The sequence below is a fragment of the Myxocyprinus asiaticus genome, chromosome 46 (assembly GCF_019703515.2).
Source record: "Myxocyprinus asiaticus isolate MX2 ecotype Aquarium Trade chromosome 46, UBuf_Myxa_2, whole genome shotgun sequence".
In the NCBI taxonomy this organism is placed as follows: Eukaryota; Metazoa; Chordata; class Actinopteri; order Cypriniformes; family Catostomidae; genus Myxocyprinus; species Myxocyprinus asiaticus.
Window position 1 is genome coordinate 10,485,446 of NC_059389.1, and position 19,703 is coordinate 10,505,148.

Genomic DNA, 19,703 nt, shown 5'->3' on the forward strand with positions numbered 1-19,703 from the left:
TACACTAAAATAGAAAAGAAACAAGTAAGAAATAAAGACTAAAGACTATTTTTAGGGCCATTGAGATTTTTTTACACTGTGACATTTTCATGAAAGTTACGCATATTTTACCCCTAATTCTCATGTGAAAAAATTATATATTTTAAATTATGTATAAGTATTTATACATCATAGTACTACTACCTTGGCACTGCCATTTTTTGATGATTTTAATAATAAAAAATTATTGTACAACAGCATTATTTTTTAATGTAATACTGTTAGGATGCATTACGGTAATGAGAACTGTGGGGTAAATGTAGGCTTTATTTTCTTTTTGCAAAATATAATTTCATATTTTAAATAGGGCTGGCTATTGATACAGAATTCCCGATTCGATTCAATCCTGATTCACATGCTCTCGATTCCGATTTCGATTTGATATCGATTCATATGGGTATATTTCAGTTATAATGTCCCTTTTGCTTACATATTAAATAAATTCTCTCCCAGCTAATGCTGTTAACTATACAAGGGACCTTCTAACTAGGTACATTATGAAAATATTAATTTACTAATTATATTTTATTAGTTTTTCATCATTTTGGTCGCATTTTAGCTTTTCAAAAATGAACAAATCAATGTATTCAATCAATAAATATGATATTATATTGCATATATAATATTTTGTTACATGTTTATTGTGAAATTGCATAATTTTTACTATTTGCAGGTATTTACATTGATTTGTTGAACACGTGCACTGTCTCTTTAAGAAAACCCGGCATTTCTGTAAAGAGCGTTGTAAATGAGCGCATATTAACGAGAGATACTTGAATAGTTTTATCTCATCTGTGCTATGCATGATTAGAATTAAATGTATATTTTTTGTTGTTTTTGACCAACAACTAACTGTACAGAACAGTAAGGGTATTAAAAGAGACATTATTTAATGACAAATCGGTTGCGTGGATCTCGTCTTTGGACACACATTACACGGAGCAACTTTTACTCTCAACACGCAGTGAAAGGATCTCGCTGCTGAATACTCCACCACTATACTACACAGTCACTGGTGAGTGAAATCTTAACATTTACCAGCCAATTGCCAAATATATACATTTTTAGTCGCATGAAATTTGGTTGCAAATGCGAGTGATTTCCTCTCATTGTACTGAAGGGTTGTCACATAGAGTAAAGGATTGACTTTGGATTTAAGAATCAATATCGATATCGTTCAAATGATGATTGCGATGCATTGGGAAATATTTTTACACAACCCAAATTTAAATATGTTAAATAGGACCAGGACAAGTTTTGTGATCAAATCTGTTTGAATCTGCTTCTGTGAAAGAGTGCAATTCCATATAAATTATATATATATATATATATATATATATATATATATATATATATATATATATAAATTATGTCTGAGGGACTGAGAGAAATGCTCTTTTAAAAAGAGAGAACGCAGAACACAGAGGAGAGAGAGAGAGACTCACTTTGATGCATCCAGTTTCTGTTGCTCCAGGATGCGTTGCTGGGTCTCCCAGTTGACTTTTTCCTCCTCAAACTGGCGTCTCTTCTCCTCCAGCTCTTTATACTGGGCTTCTAGATTCTTCTTCATCTGTTCGTGACGTCGTTCCAACTGCACCAAGGAAGAACAAGGACAAACTCAGTTTAACATGCACGACATAAGCAACGAAATGAAATGCTAAAATTACGATGCACTGCATTAGTGGACCACACACCTCTGCCTCAGAGTCCTTCAGTTTTTGCTTCTTCTCTTTGACCTTCATCTCAAAGACCTGCTCCATCTCTGTCTCCATCTTCTTCATCTTCATCACATGCTCCCTCCTCTCCTCCTCCATCTGAGCCAGTGGACTCCTACAATGGTGACATCACAACAAGGAACAGTTGAGAAATAAATACATAACTCTGATGCAACCCACTGGAGACACCATAATGAAAGGTTAATAAATGTAGCTTAATTAAAATTGCATTTGTACTTTGTCAGCTGGCCCTTGTTCTTGGTGGCATCGACCCCATTGCAGGTGACGGCCGCAAGTTTCTTGCTGCGGTAGTTTTCATAGTGAACGTTATTAGTCACGTCCTTTAGATCCTGCATGTGAGTCCTGGAACAGCAACAAATAGTTTGATGACAGGGAAAATTTCATTTCAAGTTCGGGTAATTTCATGTCGCAGGAGTTGATTTTTATTAAAACGAACAGATTTCAACTTTTTTTCTTTTTGTTTTATAAAGGTCACTTCAAAACTTGACTCATTTCCAGGCCTTCATTGATTTTTGTAATTTAAAAACATTACAAATGTAATTTCCTTCACAGAATTCTATTAAATACAACACCGAATTTGAGATGTGATGGGAATTTTCATGGTTTTCAGAAAAAATGACAAAAATGACATACATTTCCTATGCGCACACACTGCTGGATATATTATATGAGCTGTTTCTTACCTGATGAGCATATTTCTCAGGACTGTGAAGTCACAGTGCTCACCATTCTCCACTGAAACAGGAAAAGATCAAGTTTTTAGCCCATTAACAATAACACCATCTGAATGACCTTAAAGAATAGCCTAAACCTAAACTTTTAATTTTCACTTTTGAAATTTCAGTTTAATTTTTCAGCAAGTACTTATAAACATACTTTCTATTTTTGAAATATCACAAATTCTATATTCATCTCCAGGATCATGACATGTAGTGCTGTCAAATTGTTAAGTATAACAATAAAAACGGACTATGAACATGCATGTTATTTTTGTGCATGTACACAGTTATGATAGACACTTAATGTGACTGGACTTCTATATTTAAAAAAAAATTTTTTTTTTTTTTTTTTTAAATACATAAAAACAACATAACACAATGACAAACTATACACTGAAAAGCAAACAGGATCAGACATTTGGGTTATCGACAACACAAAATTAAACAGGCAACAATCAAATAAGCATATGCTGAACAAATGGAAAACCAAGGACACAGGTTGGCAGTTTAAAATAATTTTTAATTAGATAATTAGATAAAATAAAAAAGTAGGTTAGCAGTTCAAACCACTGTTATGTGATCATATGCAAGATCACATGTTTAGAAGCATGATCAAACAACTGTCAATCACACGGGATTCTGGAAAAGGACCAGAGACACTGCTTTTTTACAGATGGTTAAAGGATGGAAGTGATTTTACAGTCCCTTATTCTCCTTTAAGTCTAAACTGGACTGTTACTAGAAAAGCACGTTACCTATGTGCAGAACTCATGCTGATTGACCACCCCATGCGTCAATCATCTGCTACAACCACCTACCTGCGAGAGAGCAGTTGGAGGGGCGGGACTAAGGAGCCAAAAGTCTTTCCTGTCGGAACCCCCACAAAACCTGTGATTCATGGGCTAATAAATCTAAGAATGATGTGTTGGAGGAAGGGTTACATGACAGCAATGACAAGCAGAGAGACACCAGCCAAATGGAGCTGGGAGGAGGGACAAGGGGCGGAGCCATAGAGCCAAAGGAATCATGGGATTTGTAGTTTTTATAAGAATGTTTTTATTTTTAATGCGACGACAACAGAAAACATGTGATGCTGACAGGTATGGATGGTGCCTCCAATTGATGTATCAGATATTGGGTAATTTTAGCTTGATGGTTAGAATAGTGTTGTTCAGAGGTTAGGATGGAAACATTAGCACTTAGCCAACCCCGCATCAGAGTTCTGAGGCAAAGATGCTTATGACTAACAATGTTCAACTACTGTAACCAAAAATACATTTATGTAGAAAAAAAACATGTTTTGACCCTTGACACAAGGTACATTTTGTCCCCCTCAATGTATTTACATCCAAAATGGGGGTTGGAAATAGTTAATGGGAGACATGCATGTGTGGATACAAGGTTTTGTTTTAACATAAGGGTACTGTAGGGCTGGGCAGTATATTACATTTTTATGACATATACGTGATGAGTATATTGCGATTTAAAAGGAAGCAATATCGTGGATATCTTGGTGATTTGAAGGCACTTTTAATTTTGCCAGTTACGTGGCCTAGACCATACTGTTAAGTTAGCCAAGTTGCTATATTTTCATCCTCTCCTTGTCTTGTATGACACTATTAAGAGATATTTTAACAGCTTATTACTTTTTTCAACTGTTCATTTCCGTGTATCAGTTAGAAAATACGTCTTCGCTCAAAAGTGTTCACGGAAATCTGTCCGCCGCATTTTACATTTGAACTATTTTACAAAAAATAAACACTCAATTAGCACTTTTTAGTAACACTTGTACACCTATTTATTCATGCAATTATCTAATACGGCAATCATGTGGTAGCAATGCAATGCATAAAATCATACAGATACGGGTCAGGAGCTTCAGATAATGTTCACATCAACCATCAGAATGGGGAAAAAATTAATCTCACCGATTTCATCCATGTCATGATTGTTGGTGCCAGACGGGCTGTTTTAAAAAAAAAAATTTTTTTACCCAATTTGGAATGCCCAATTCCCAGTGCGCTTTTAAGTCCTCGTGGTCGCGTAGTGACTCGCCTCAATCCGGGTGGCGGAGGATGAATCCCAGTTGCCTCCGCGTCTGAGACCATCAACCCGTGCATCTTATCACATGGCTTGTTGAGCGCGTTGCCACGGAGACATAGCGCGTGTGGAGGCTTCACGCCATCCGCCGCAGCATCCTCGCTCAACTCACCACGCGCCCCACTGAGAACGAACCGCATTATAGCGACCACGAGGAGGTTACCCCATGTGACTCTACCCTCCCTAGCAACCAGGCCAATTTTGGTTGCTTGGGAGACCTGGCTGGAGTCACTCAGCACGCCCTGGGATTCGAACTAGCGAACTCCAGTGCAGACGGGCTGGTTTGAGTATTTCTGTAACTGCTGATCTCCTGGGATTTTCATGCACAACAGTCTCTAGAGTTGACTCAGAGAGAAAAAAAAAAAAAACATCCAGTGGGCAGCAGTTCTGAGGACAGAAACACCTTGTTGATAAGAGAGGTAAAGGAGAATGACCAAACTGGCTCGAGCTGACAAAGGCTACAGTAACTCAGATAACCACTCTGTACAATTGTAGTGGGCAGAATAGCATCTTAGAATGCACAACACGCCGAACCTTGAGGCGGATGGGCTACAACAGCAGAAGACCATGTCGGGAACTTTATTAGGACCATAGTGTTCCCAATAAAGTGCTCAGTGAGTGTATGTAGGTAAATAGTGCTGTATTACACAGTATATAGGTGGAATTCAGATGTTTCTAGAGACATGATTTATTTTTTCTAACATAATAACAATTTCAACACAAATCAATATTTTATGTCAATATAATACACATATTTTACTTTTTGCCAAGTGAAGTTAAGTGAGCCTAGTTCTAAGAAAAGGTCTGGCATCCTTTCATACATTTGAAGTGTGAATTAAGTGTCCAAAATTGTCCAAATACTTTTTGGGGCTACTGTATATACTGAATATTGTCAAATGACTGACAAATGTTACAATATAATGTTTTTTTTTATTTTTTTATAAATATATCGCCCAATCCTGTATCCACAATATTCACTCAGTCCACAGTATTTCGCTAGGTTGGCTAGTAGAAGTGCGATTGTTTGGCATTTTGTGTGAAGCCGGTCACTGCTTGCTTGTGTGTCATGCAGATAGATTCTTGCTTTTTAAATGTTATAAGATGTCTTTAAAATTTCCCGGACATGTGTGCAGTTGATGGTTATCCTAATAATCAAGAGAAACTAAAGTTTTTATCTAAAACAGCAATGTTATGATCAGAAACCACTCGCAAAGCAAAGCGTTCCAGTCCCAGATGCTGTTTCTTCCATCAGCTGCCTACAGAATGATTAAATAGGAACAACTGTTTGAAAAAGCTTTGGAATAGTTTGTTTGTGTGCTCTTTTCACTTTATTAGCAAGAAGTCAACAGCGGGGATTACGGGGGTCTGTCTACGATAGACGTCGAGAAATGGAGCGCAACGAATTACATATAAACAATAGCATTACAGGTATGTGTACAAGTGCTGAAAGTTCATTAGACATTTTGAGAGTTTGTTCATTTCTATTTAACATCTTTTTTTGTGATTGCTTCACATATTTTGAAATGGCGTTCTTACTTTTTTACGAGTGTAAAAAGGAATGGTGTTTTTCCTGAACTGTCTGTGAGTAGTGACAATGTTTTCAGCTGTTTTCATGCTGTGATGCTAAATGGATAAATTCTACAGTGGAAGACCATAATTATTAGATGAGACGTGTACAGTAGTGAGAAGTTTTATCACGTTTGAAATTAACTGTATTCTGATTTTCTTCTTTCCTGCATTTTTCCTGCCTGCAGTTCACTTTCTTTTGAGTGTCTTTGCAGATTGTGCATGTCTTCCCTTAAGGGGAAAAGGTGATTTGGAAAACAGTGTGGACATTAATTCAGTGCCAATTAAATTTATTTGTACAGCTAGTGCTTTTAATTATACATACTGTTTTATAGTTGCTTTACAGAGGACATTGAACTTTTGTTTACAACGTTTATAATGTATGTCCAAATAAACATGTTTATTAGTATTGCATGTAGTTCTTTTTGGACGGTACAGTTTATTGTGTGGCTGCTAATACATCGTTATTTCCTACACAAAACAATAAATTCAATCTATCAACAGGATCAGTTGTTCAGTCAACACTAAAATATTTCATGAATGTTATAGCATTTAGATACGGAGATTATGTATGTAAACTAACAATTATAAAGCTAGATTGAGTTTACTACACAGTAATCTCCCACAAATTAATTGTATAGTATCTGAAAAAAGGCAGCATGACAGTCTCATCGCCTGAGTCCTGTAATACACGAGCGTCCTGCTGTCTGGACCTCCCCTGTATCTGCAGTAAGTACATCATCTCGGTACAACAAACTCTTCAGGTTCTGACTAGACTCAATATATGCTTTAAAATAAACATAATTATCTACAGTTCTCAAAACATGTCCAACTTTACAGCTGTGAAGGCGCTAATAGGCTATATCGCTTTTTAGGTTAGACTGCTCAGGTTCTTCCATCGATGGATAAAGACTCAACAAAATAACTTAAATGCTTCTTTTGCGATATTTGGCCATCATCCTCAACCCATAATCATTAACAGATAGGTGGGGAAGAACAATATCGCCTCGCTATCATTCTGTGATCATTTGTTCTCAAGTTTCTGTCATTTTTAATGCTGCATTAGTACATAACATAACGACTGTTTAGGCTTAATCGGAAGTTCTGACCACATCACCCGCAAAGCATCATGGGACTCAGGAATACTGTCGATAAGGGGTAATTAAGAACCTATAAACAGGGGCCTGGGTAGCCTCCACATGCGGAGTCTCCGCGGTGTCATGCACAACATGCCACTTGATAAGATGCACAGATTGACTGTCTCAGAAGCAGAGGCAACTGAGACTTGTCCTCCACCACCTGGATTGAGGTGAGTAACCGCACAACCACGAGGACCTACTAGGTAGTGGGAATTGGGCATTCTAAATTGGGAGAAAAGGGGATAAAAAAGAACCTATAAACATGTTAGAGAGCAGTGTTGCTATTTTCTATGGGGACTGCAGCTTATAGGTTGCTCCATGACTATTTATCGAGCACAAATTTGACAGTCAGCATAGAGTCAGCATAGAAGGTGTAAGAGGAAGGGGGGGGTGGGGTGGGGGGGAGGGGGGCCTTAACGAAGAAGAGCGTACAAATGAGAAATGGTTTTGTTTACCAATAATGCCCTCTGTCAGTCGTGGAAAAAGAGCAGACAGAAAGAAAAAAAGAGAAAAGAATGACAAGTAAACAACCGAGGGAAAAAAAGCACACACACTCACTCACCACAAAACAACAATTCAAAATGAAAAAAGTTTCTCAGGGAGGAGCTTCGTAAAGAAAGATAGAAATGTGGGGAAAAGTAACACCACAAGTCATTTGTGGCTTGTGATGAAAAGAGGGGGTGACAGTCTTTCTCATTTTCTAACAAGGACTCCATGACGTTCTGAAACTGGTGGAACTAAAGTTTTCAGGATACACTTCGTCCCCCTCCCTTTTCCAGAATCCCTCCAGTGGAACACTCAACCTGGGAGGGATATCTTCCAGCAAACCCATGCATACGTATCGCAATCCTCTTGAAACCAGCATTCAGTTAATTTGCATCAAAACACCTCCATTCATTTAAAGGGCTAGTTTACCCAAAAATGAAAATTCTATCATCATTTACTCACCCTCATGTTGTTCCAAACCCCTATGACATTCTTACTTCTGGGGAACATAAAAGCAGAAATTTTTATAACTGTTTTCCATGCTATTGCAATGAAAGGGGACTGAAGCTTTCAAGCTTCAAAAAGGATGCAAAATGAATAATTGGATTGGTCTGAATGTTTCACCAACGAATCGGACTGATTCGGTTCTCGAGTTCAACTCACTGACTCAATTTTCAGCAGTTAACAGCTCACTGAATGGAAAGATTATCAGTGACTAAAGACATGCATTTTTATCTTTTTCCTCAAACAAATCAAATGACTTCAGATGACTTGGAATATAGGGTGCGAGTCATATGAACAATTTTATGGTACTTTTGCATCCTTTTTGAAGCTTGAAAGCTTCAGTCCCGATTTATTGTAATTCTTAAAAATGACTCCTTTCGGGTTCCACAGAAGAAACTCACAGGGGTTTGGAACAACGTGAGGGTGAGTATAGGACAGAATGTTAATTTTTAAGTGAACTATACACTAAAAATGTTTCAGTCCTCACAACAAACTCAAATAGGTCATTGTGATTCAGCACGTACCTTCTGCCACGCCCCAGGGGTACTGGCGCCCTCTGACTTTCCTCCCGTTAACTTCGATCACCACGTTGCTACCAACCACAGCCAGAGGCATCTTCTCCTGTTGGTACAAACCACAGTTAATTACAGAGAGCCTGTATCGACCACACACAGAGAGTAAGTGAACAGACGCAGGGGGTCTGACGAAGGTTCTCTTTGAACTTTAGTCACGGCTGGATCAAACAACTAAATTAGCTCTGTAGCAGCATGCATTGATCAATAATAAAAACCTCAAGCTGACCTTGGAAAAAAAATCATTGTGAACTCTGTTGGGACAATTATGAAACAAAAAAATTATACAGGTTTGGAACAACATGGGGGTGAATAAACAATAACAATTATATCATTTTGGGTGAAATATCCCTTCCAACTGACAGAATGTGTCTACCTTTATTTTGCGAATAAGTTTGCTGTCCTCATCGTCTTCTGTGTCTGGAAACTCGTAGATCTTGATTTTGTGCTCCTGGATCTCCTTCATAATCTAATGATGAGAGGACAGTATGCTTGAGAAGAACTTAAAGGGTTAGTTCACCCAAAAATTAAAATTATCTCATCATTCTCTCACCCTCATGCCATCCAAGATGTGTATGACTTTCTTTCCTCTGCTGAACACAAATTAGGATTTTTTAAAGAATATCACCACTCTGTAGGTCCATACAATGCAAGTGAATGGGTGCCAAAATTTTGATGTGCCAGAAAGCACATAAAAGCAGCATAAAAGTAATCCATATGACTCCAGTGGTTAAAGCCATATCTTCAGAAATAATATGACAAGTGTGGGTGAGAAACAGATCAATAATTAAGTCCATTTTTGCTAGAAATTCTTCTCCCTGCCCAGTAGGGGGGCGTATGCATGAAGAATGTGAATTACCAAAAAAAGAATGTGAACGTTAACGTGGAGATTGACTGAGCAGGGAGGAGAATTTATAGTAAAAATTTACTCAAATATTGATCTGTTTCTCACCCACATCTATCAAATCGCTTTTGAAGACATTGATTTAACCACTGGAGACATATGGATTACTTTTATGCTGACCTATGTGATTTTTGGAGCGTCAACATTTTGGAACCCATTCACTTTCGCATTGTATGGACCAAAAGAGCGGAGAAATTCTTCTAAAAATCTTCATTTGTGTTCTGCAGAAGAAAGAATGTCATACACATCCGGGACGGCATAAGGGTGAGTAAATGATGAGAGCATTTTCATTTTTGGATGAACTATTTCTTTAAAACCATCAATTGTGAAATCTGAAATCACACATACTCACACACACACACACACACACCTGTTTCTTGAAAAGTTGGCACTCCTCTGGTGTGAGCGTGTCAGCCTTGGCGATGAGGGGGATGACATTGACTTTGTCATGCAGACGCTTCATGAACTCGATATCCAGAGGCTTCAGTCTGAAAAGATGGAACGTCTCTTCATAAGTCAATTTGAGTTGTTCAAAATACAAGTGCATTTTGTTTTTTTAATAGGGAGATATTTGGTAACACTTTAAAGTACAGTGATCATGTTACTGTACATTTACATGGACAAGTCAGTCACAAGTGATATTACATGATATAGTAACAGCTATGTTGTGAATCATCTATTCACCATTACTCAACATCCATAGCTAATCATTACCTTTGTTGAATAGCAATGTGCTTTTATGTCAGGGATTATATATTCTAGTAAAAGGATGAATTTGTAAGAAATTATTTGTGAATGATTGAATTTTAAAATAAATGACTTGTGAATGATTGAAAAGGAAGGTTTGTGTTCTTATTATTTTTATTATATTGTAACTATAGAAGTATACCACAAAAAGCCACTCAAGTGCATATTATATTTTGTGCAACGTGCCTAACATTGCCCTTTAGTCATTTAGAATAGTACAGTAAATTATAATATACTGTAGTATAGCATAGAAAAGTACAGTACAGTTCAATATAGTATAGTATAGTACAGTAGGTAATATGTCTAAAATGGACACTGAAATATTTTATAAGTATTACTAATTTAGTTTCATTCCAAATGCAAGTTAAAAGTCTTTAAAAATAATTTTAAAGCTTTTTTTATTTTTATCCTAAAATTTAAACGAATTAAACATTTAAAATGAAAATTTATATAATATTTTTTTTTATTTTTTATTAAAAGGTTCTACTACACTTCAGTTTCATTATGGAAGATGTTTTACAGCTACAAAGAGTGTCTGAACAGTCCAGCAAAAGACTTACAATACAGGTAGAGAAACCACTATTTATTGTATATGGTATATTAAACAAATTAATATTACATATTAAAAAGACACTTTTTCCAAACCGGTTATATGATCATAATGAATACTAACCAACACTTTTTAAATAAAACATTGGATAAGCCTGCAAAACAAAATCAAAAATGAGCTCTGTCCTTTGAAGTGATGCAATAGAAATGAAACAAGTCAGATCCCAGAAGCGTGCATAAATAAATAGACTAAAGAGGGGAGAGGCAGTGTCAGCGCAGAGCACTGAACGTTTTCTCATCATTTCCCTCCAAACTAGTGGAATTATGTCATGGAGGGAATGAAGGCTTGTTCACTATGTGTCTCTATCCATTACTTTCATTTGGGAATCCAGACAAAGAGACTGTTCTTTACACTGAGTTGGGTTTGTCTGTGTGTGTTTGTGTGGATTTGGAGGACCAGGGTCAGCTAAGGGGCTGTTTATACATTTGAGGGATGTCAAAGTGACTTAAGATGTAACACAAAGGTCATGAGATATGAACGTTGCTTCGTGGTGGCATTCCAAAAAGGGCACGAAAGAAAATGATCTGGCTGTTTAAACACAAAGGGTCAGGGTGAAAGGGTCAGACTATTCCATATGTAAATGTTAAGTAAACAGTGCTTTGCTTTTCTTTGCAGAGCAGTGTATAGATTCTCTATAAACTATAAAACGTTATGGAATTAATAGATTTTTCCATGATTGAATGGCATGTTACATCACAAATACAGATGACTAAAAATATGCCCATGGTGTAGATGTGCAACCTTGAGATTTAATTCCTCAAATGCTCTTGATGGCTCTGATTTGCTAATTATAAAAAAAAAAAAAAAGTAAAAAAAAACAGAGTGAGTCAATGCCCATCATAAGTCAAGCCTGCTCAGTTTAGAGGGCATCATTTTGTAAGATTTTTCGATCTGGGTGTGGGTAGTATGCAACTCCATCTGTGCTGGTATGCTCTCACACTCTCTCACGTTCACCCTGTTAATAGATTTAAATCAATGCATAATCACATGTTCAAACGCCTTCATTTTACCACAGTCATCCAGTATTCATGTACAAGATTCCAAAACCATCCCACTGCTGACATAATGCAAAATGTGTAAATCAGGATGTGTGTGTGTGTGTGTGTGTGTGTGTGTGTTGAGTGGGGCATCTCTGTTTTAAGCTGCTTGATTCATGCCAGGCTTCATGTCTGGAGTAAGCAGTTCCTACCCATGGCCAGAAGGGGCAATGAAGTACAAGCAGCAGTGCACTCTATTGTCTGGCATTTGCCTCCGGTTTACGCGGGATTCTGCGTTCAGGAAGTCTTCAAATTTACTGTCGATGTAGTTGATGACAGGCTGCCAACTGAAAAATAAGGAAGATGGGAGATGAAAAAGAAAGTTCACCCAATAAATCAAAACCATTCCAATTATTGTTCCAAATCAAATGACTGTGTCTAATAAATCATGTAATATAATAAGATTACGTAACTGGAGAAGGTCACCAAAAATCTGAAATGTCCTTAAAATACTTCAAGGTGGATTGTGAAATTTCTACACCACTAGCAATAACAAACAGACTAGCAAAAATAATGATTCTTCTCAAAAACGCTTTCTGAACTCCCCTCTAGACTTTCATTGGTCCGACAAACAAATAGTCATGCTCCAAACTAACTAATAGTGCCACAGAGCCAGTATCAACATTTTTCTGTAAAAGCAACTCATAAATGGCTCAGTCACAGTCGTCTCTCCACATTCAGTTGAAGTCAGAAGTTTTTCACAATTCCTGACATTTAATCGTAGAAAACATTGCCTGTCTGAGGTCAGTCAGGATCACTACTTTATTTTAAGAATGTGAAATGTCAGAATAATAGTAGAGAGAATTATTTATTTTAGCTTTTAATTCTTTCATCACATTCCCAGTGGGTCAGAAATTTACATACACTTTGTTAGTATTTGGTAGCATTGCCTTTAAATTGTTTAACTTGGGACAAACTTTTTGGGTAGCCTTCCACAAGCGTCTCACAATAAGTTGCTGGAATTTTGGCCCATTCCTCCAGACAGAACTGGTGAAACTGAGTCAGGTTTGTAGGCCTCCTTGCTTGCTACAAATTTTTTATAGGATTGAGGTCAGGGCTTTGTGATGGCCACTCCAATACCTTGACTTTGTTGTCCTTAAGCCATTTTGCCACAACTTTGGCGGTATGCTTGGGGTCATTGTCTATCTGGAAGACCCATTTGCGACCGAGCTTTAACTTCCTGGCTGATGTCTTGAGATGTTGTTTCAATATATCCACATAATTTTCCTTCCTCATGATGCCATCTTTTTTGTGAAGTGCACCAGTTCCTCCAGCACCAAAGCACCCCCACAACATGATGCTGCTACCCCCATGGTTCACGGTTGGGATGGTGTTCTTCAGCTTGCAAACCTCACCCTTTTTCCTCCAAACATAACGATGGTCATTATGGCCAAACACTTCAATATTTGTTTCATCAGACCAGAGGACATTTCTCCAAAAAGTAAGATCTTTGTCCCCATATGCACTTGCAAACTGTAGTCTGACTTTTTTATGTCGGTTTTGGAGCCGTGGCTTCTTCCTCGCTGAGCAGCCTTTCAGGCTATGTCTATGTTTCCTCAAGCATCTTCACAAGGTCCTTTGCTGTTGTTCTGGGATTGATTTGCACTTTTGGCACCAAACTACGTTCATCTCTAGGAGACAGAATGCGTCTCCTTCCTGAATGGTATGATGGCTGCGTGGTCCCATGGTGTTTATACTTGCGTACTATTGTTTGTACAGATTTACGTGGTACCTTCAGGTGTTTGGAAATTGCATCCAAGGATGAACCAGACTTGTGGAGGTCCACAATTTTTTTTCTGATTTCTTTTGATTTTCCCATGATGTCAATCAAAGAGGCACTGAGTTTGAAGGTAGGCCTTAAAATACATCCACAGGTACACCTCCAATTCAGTACACTTCCTATCAGAAGCTAATTGGCTAATTGTCTAAAGACTTGACATCATTTTCTGGAATTTTCCAAGCTGCTTAAAGGCACAGTTAACTTAGTGTATGTAAACTTCTGACCCACTGGAATTGTGATATAGTCAATTAAAAGTGAAACAATCTGTCTGTAAACAATTGTTGGAAAAATTACTCGTGTCATGCACACAGTAGATGTCCTAAATTACTCGCCAAAACTATAGTTTGCTAATATTAAATCTGTGGGGTGGTTAAAACATGAGTTTTAATGGCTTCAACCTAAGTGTATGTAAACTAATGACTTCAACTGTATTAGGTTGGTATAAGAGTTCACTAACCAGTTGCTGTTATCCACCGCATCTCCAAAGCCTGGTGTGTCTACGATGGTGAGCGTGAGCTGAACACCCCCCTCCTTTATCAGCACTTTGGACTGTTCCACCTGAAACCAGGACCACAATTTGTCACCAGAAAATATGTGACTTACCCCAAGATCCCAACCTTGCTAGTTGGTACAACATTTGCTTCATTAAAAGAGATGACAAGTACTACCTGAATGCTAACTAATCAAACTAAAAAGACTTGTGTGTGCAGAATGAGAGTTTGTGTTTGGTTCATATTTATATTTGTTTGTATAAGGTTTGTATTTTTGCATCAAACAAAAAATGAAACTGCAAAGGTCATAGACAATTTTAGAGCATAAATATGGCTAAAGACCTTGGATGTTTAGGTCATATCTTATGAAAGATCCTTATAACAAACAGGAATGTCTGTGTGTTGTTGTGCATGTACGTGTGTTGGTCATTTCTAGACGGCAACACGTATGCTGCAAAACTCTCGAGATTCACCCTAACCCTTCCCCTTGGTAGCAGCAAATGCATTCTCGCAGGAGATTCCGCATTGTAAGTGATACTATATAGATATAACAGTTTGTGTTGGTTCCACTCTAGGGTAGGCCAGTGTGAGACACTGCGCCAAGATGAGAAATGGATGTAGTCATCTCTGATTTCCTTATGATTCAGCTTCATCATCTTGTAGAGTTATTTCAGCTGCTTTCCCTAAAAACGCCTTATTCTCACAGGCCTGGTTATTTTTGGCTGACCCTCTTTTTCTAAAACTATACTCTCATTATCCTTCACACACACACAAACACACATCCCCACTTCCCCACTAACAAAATCAACCTCAACCTCTCTAACAACTGTTTTTAGTACATTTTGAATGTGAGGGAGGCAGGAAAAGGTTTGAGAAGGGAGAGCACAAGGGGACGAAAGAATGAGAAAAACAAAACAAGAGAAACTGAAGAAAGAAAAAAGGAGTGAACTTTCATAAAACTCTTCCTCTTTCACACATGATGTTTATGAGGCATATCAGGACACTTCAGCTTGCACCAAAGAAAAAGGAAATAAAAGAAGATGTATAAACACAAAGCCACAAAAATGTCAAGCCTTTTATTCGGCGCAACCCAAGTGGCCCTCGTGTAGCCGCTATGACAAACACAGCAGATTGTTTTGGAATATAAATAATCTCGCCGCTGTCTCCATGTCCTGCCTGAACTGACCACAGAGGACTAGACAGCCACACAAAACAACATAGCCTTTGGCCAGGCTGGCAAATTTATACCATGGGCATTCATGGTGGAACTGTTTGAGGCAAAGTGCAACGGCGTCCTGCCACCAGGGAAAGCGCCAGAGAAGGTTAAATGGGGCCTCAGGAGGAATGTGCAGACATAAGAAACTTTGAAATGTTAAAGAGATCTCTTCCGTCAAAGGTTCCAAGTGAACCAATAGAAAGTGAAGGGACAAAACCTCGAAAACTTCGGTCAATCCATCCTCTTGCAAAGACAGAGGGGTGGAGCCTTGGATGAATCATTCACTGAATTCCAGTGGAAGTGGTTTTGCATCATCTCTCCAAACCAGAATGGATTTGTTTAGATGTTGGGTGATAGATTCCACAGTCATTTGATTCAACCTGCAAGATGATGTGGAGGTTGTGCTGTGCTGAGGTAGGTTTCTACAAAATGTTGAGAAAAGCAAATAACCCTAAACAAAATCAAACAAACAGACCAAATAGAAGCAATCCAAAACCTGGTCCAAAGTGCCTAACATATCATGATTCAAGTGACAGAGATAGCACGAGGAGGAAACAGACCACTTGTTGAAAATGGCAGATGTAGAAAAGGAGGTATTTCCTTAAGCCCCGTACACACATGCAGCGACTTTATCGCTTGATGTTGTTAGTCTCTGTATTATGAAGTTGCAAGTGGGCCTTGCTACTTACAGTATGTCACATTATAGGTGGACTGTACGTCTGGCCATGTCTTTTAAAAACCTGATCACGGGTGAGGCATTTTGTCAGTAAAACTAAGATATCACTCTAATTTAACAAGGATTTTGTTTTTTCCCTAAAAATGCACATTCTGCAGGGGAGAGTATTTTTATATAACCTGCAGCAGTGCTCAATGCATCATATCATTTGTAAGATGAACGATCTATCAAAGAACAAATGAAACTCACTCAGACTGCTGACAGTTTCTTTCCATGCCTAATTTTTATTATATCCATGCATGTGGTTACAGACAAATCACACAGAACAGTGAAATTGCTCACAGAAACTTCTCTGTCTTGCCTGCACTCGACTTCACATCTCAAAGGAAACAGGTGACATGAGCTCCACTGACACCCTCTTCTGTCCTATCGGTTGTCGCTCCCGAAAGTTGCTCCTCATTTGCATAAACGTAAACTTTTCTCAACATTGTCGTGTCTCTCGCCACGCCCACATCTAGTCACCAGAGGCTGCTCTCACCTGTGTTGTCAGAAGTCACCAGCTCTCATTGAAAATGGATTAGAACTAGTCTCTTTGTCGCTGGAAGTCGCTGCATGTGTGTACGGGGCTTTAGACTGTCGGGCAGTCTATGCAGCAATTGTTGGGTAGCAGTCAGCAAGGGCTCGGCAAAGGGTCCATCAAAAGGTCACAGTGGCCACAAAGGGAGTATCCTTCAGAATCATAAAATTACAAATGGAACACCCTATGTCTTATGAAATTTCCAGACATACACAATGAATGAATGTTACATTTATATAGCGCTTTTATGACACTACACCCAAAGCACTTTACACAGTGAACAGGGAACTCTCCTCAAACACCACCAGTGTGTAGCATCCACCTGGATGATGCGATGACAGCCATAGTGCACCAGTACACTCACCACACACCAGCTACTGGTGGAGAGGAGAGAGTAGAGTGATCCAGCCAATTAATGGATGGGGATTATTAGGAGGCCTTGATTGAAAAGAGCCCAAGGGGGGAATTTGGCCAGGACAACAGGGTTACACCCCTACTCTTTACAAGGAGTGCCCTGGGATTTTTAATGACCACAGAGAGTCAGAACCTCGGTTTAACGTCTCATCCGAAGGACGGTGCCTTTTTACAGTATAGTGTTCCCGTCACAATACTGGGGCATTAGGACCCATACAGACTGCAGGGTGAGCACCCCCTGCTGGCTTCCATAATACCTCTTCCAGCAGCAACCTTAGTTTTCCCAGGAGGTCTCCCATCCAGGTACTGGCCAGGCTCAACCCTGCTTAGCTTCAGTGGGCAACCAGTCTTTAGCTACAGTCCATCGCAAGCCCTCTGGAGTCAATCTCTATTCTAAAATTTTAATTTACAATATAATTTTTTCAGGATTTAGTGCTGATTTGACATGTAAAAGAAACATTAGATTGGAAAGCAGTTCTGGAGATTTCAGTCTTATCCCTGGAGCTGAACTTGCATGACTGGAAATATCTGCCTAGGGTGTTACTAAGATAGCCACTGAGTGGACTGACTGTCTTTAAAAAGGCCCTGTGATCATATCATCCAAACTTCACAAGGTTCCAAAACCACTTGGATCTGAACCTAAACTGAGAACTTAGACTTGAGTGCAGCAAAGGCCCAGAGTTTGGCTGTTTGTTAAGTTTGTCCATCGTGTTAGAGGGGGACTGAGGGTGGCTGCACTTAAATGCCAGCAAGGGCTGGGTCATCCCAGAACACTTCCCTGCTCTTGAGTGATGGGAGAGTCAGTGCAGGGTGTTGAGTTTCGTGGGAACATTCTTGACCTCCTTCTGATCCCTACTGGCCTCTGGAGGAACATAGTCCTCTTTTCTTTACCCCTCCCGTCCTCTTAAAAAACAATCCAATTGAGTCACTTCATCATTCCGCAAAGTCTTCGCAGAGTGTCCCCCCAATTTCTGATCTTCCAGCTTCACAATCTGTTTATCAATTCCATATAAGGGCAAAACTCTGCTCTGTCATTTTCCTACTGTGAGTCTGGGAGAGTTTGCTCTAGACTAAGAACCTCAGCCAGCAGCAATCTGTTTGTGATTGCTTAGGCCTGATTGCTGCTCTGCACTCCAACTGTAGTCCTGAATGCATTCAGTTGTTGGTTGATTTGACCTTTGCAGCTGAACTGAGATCAGTTCTGCAATCTTTTTGCAGAGGCAAAAAGCCACCTTAGGCATGCGTGAGACAAGACCGAGATTCCTTCCTCGTAGTTATGCATCTTGTCTTATTTAGTGAGCTGACACTTCAAAAGTGATACAACTGTACAACTCAATTGACCTCCACAGTCCAGACCAATTATCTGTGCAAACCACTGGATAGCACAGAGAAGATCTGTTTTCTTGCGTGACTAACTATAGTGTCATGCAGACCAGTTTTGACAAGATCACTCTGGATAAACAACAAAGTGGGTTGTCTAAGGTCCATCATCTGTTTTCCAGAGGGCTGCACCAGTAAACGGGTCAGATAGGCACCACAGTACCACTCTAGATCACGGCGGTAATGCACTTTGATCTTGCACATTGACACTTGGTCAAAAAGGTGGCCGACCCCTGATCTAAGGTAAGGATACAAAACCAGACTACATTGAAGCCATGATGGAAGCACACAAAGACTCCAAATGCTTCTAGGTCACATCTGGCTGCAAGACATTTGAAACATCATTACAAAAAGACAGTGGATGGCTGGAGATAAAAGATCAAGGTTCAAGGAGGAAAGAGGGAACAAGACTATTAGAGAGACAGCAGTAGATAAAGTTAAGACTAAAAGATATGTTTTAGGAGTCAAAATTCAGGTAAAAGTAACATACCTGAACAGTCTTCTTGATCCTCTGAGATGGGCCAGGGTAGTCTTTGGAGTACAGGTCAGTCAGAAAGAGGGAATTGATGAGCGTGGATTTGCCCAGTCCAGACTCACCTAGAAAAGAAAATGAAATGTTAAGTGGCCAAGGCCAACTGATGCTGAGACAAATGGCCATGTATAAGAGACCGACCGAGATGAATGAATGTGGTGATAAATGTGAAATTCTCCACAGATTCACACAAGATTTCTCACATTCACATGCTCGCAGAGAAACAAACACAAAATTAGTTTGTTGTTTCTAAGCCAACCAATGGCACATGTGGGACCCTGGCCAGAGCTTCTGTTGTTTCAAAGCAATCAAAAAATGGCAGCTTCATGGGCACACTGGAAAAATATTGTGAAAAGACAGAGAAGACACAGAGAGAAAGAGCCTGAGAAAGCTCTTTATTCTGAAGAAATAAACATTTGTTCCTGCATTCCCTGCAGCCATCTCCACTCCTTTTACTTTCTCTTAACTGATCAGCGCA

The 19,703-nt window shown here is 39.0% G+C and overlaps 1 protein-coding gene across 2 annotated transcripts in view; it reads right to left on the reverse strand.

Annotated features, from left to right (window-relative positions):
- Nucleotides 1-19,703, reverse strand: part of LOC127435982 (septin-7-like) — a 37,840-nt gene that overhangs the window by 2,490 nt on the left and 15,647 nt on the right. For both annotated transcript variants that reach the window (XM_051689845.1, XM_051689844.1), the window contains exons 3-12: nt 19,184-19,290; nt 14,397-14,497; nt 12,312-12,446; nt 10,136-10,253; nt 9,238-9,330; nt 8,814-8,910; nt 2,459-2,510; nt 1,992-2,117; nt 1,734-1,869; nt 1,485-1,630 (exon numbers count right to left, since the gene is read on the reverse strand). In XM_051689845.1, coding sequence (XP_051545805.1) covers nt 1,485-1,630; nt 1,734-1,869; nt 1,992-2,117; nt 2,459-2,510; nt 8,814-8,910; nt 9,238-9,330; nt 10,136-10,253; nt 12,312-12,446; nt 14,397-14,497; nt 19,184-19,290 — 1,111 coding nt within the window. The remainder of the gene's footprint in view (nt 1-1,484; nt 1,631-1,733; nt 1,870-1,991; nt 2,118-2,458; nt 2,511-8,813; nt 8,911-9,237; nt 9,331-10,135; nt 10,254-12,311; nt 12,447-14,396; nt 14,498-19,183; nt 19,291-19,703) is intronic.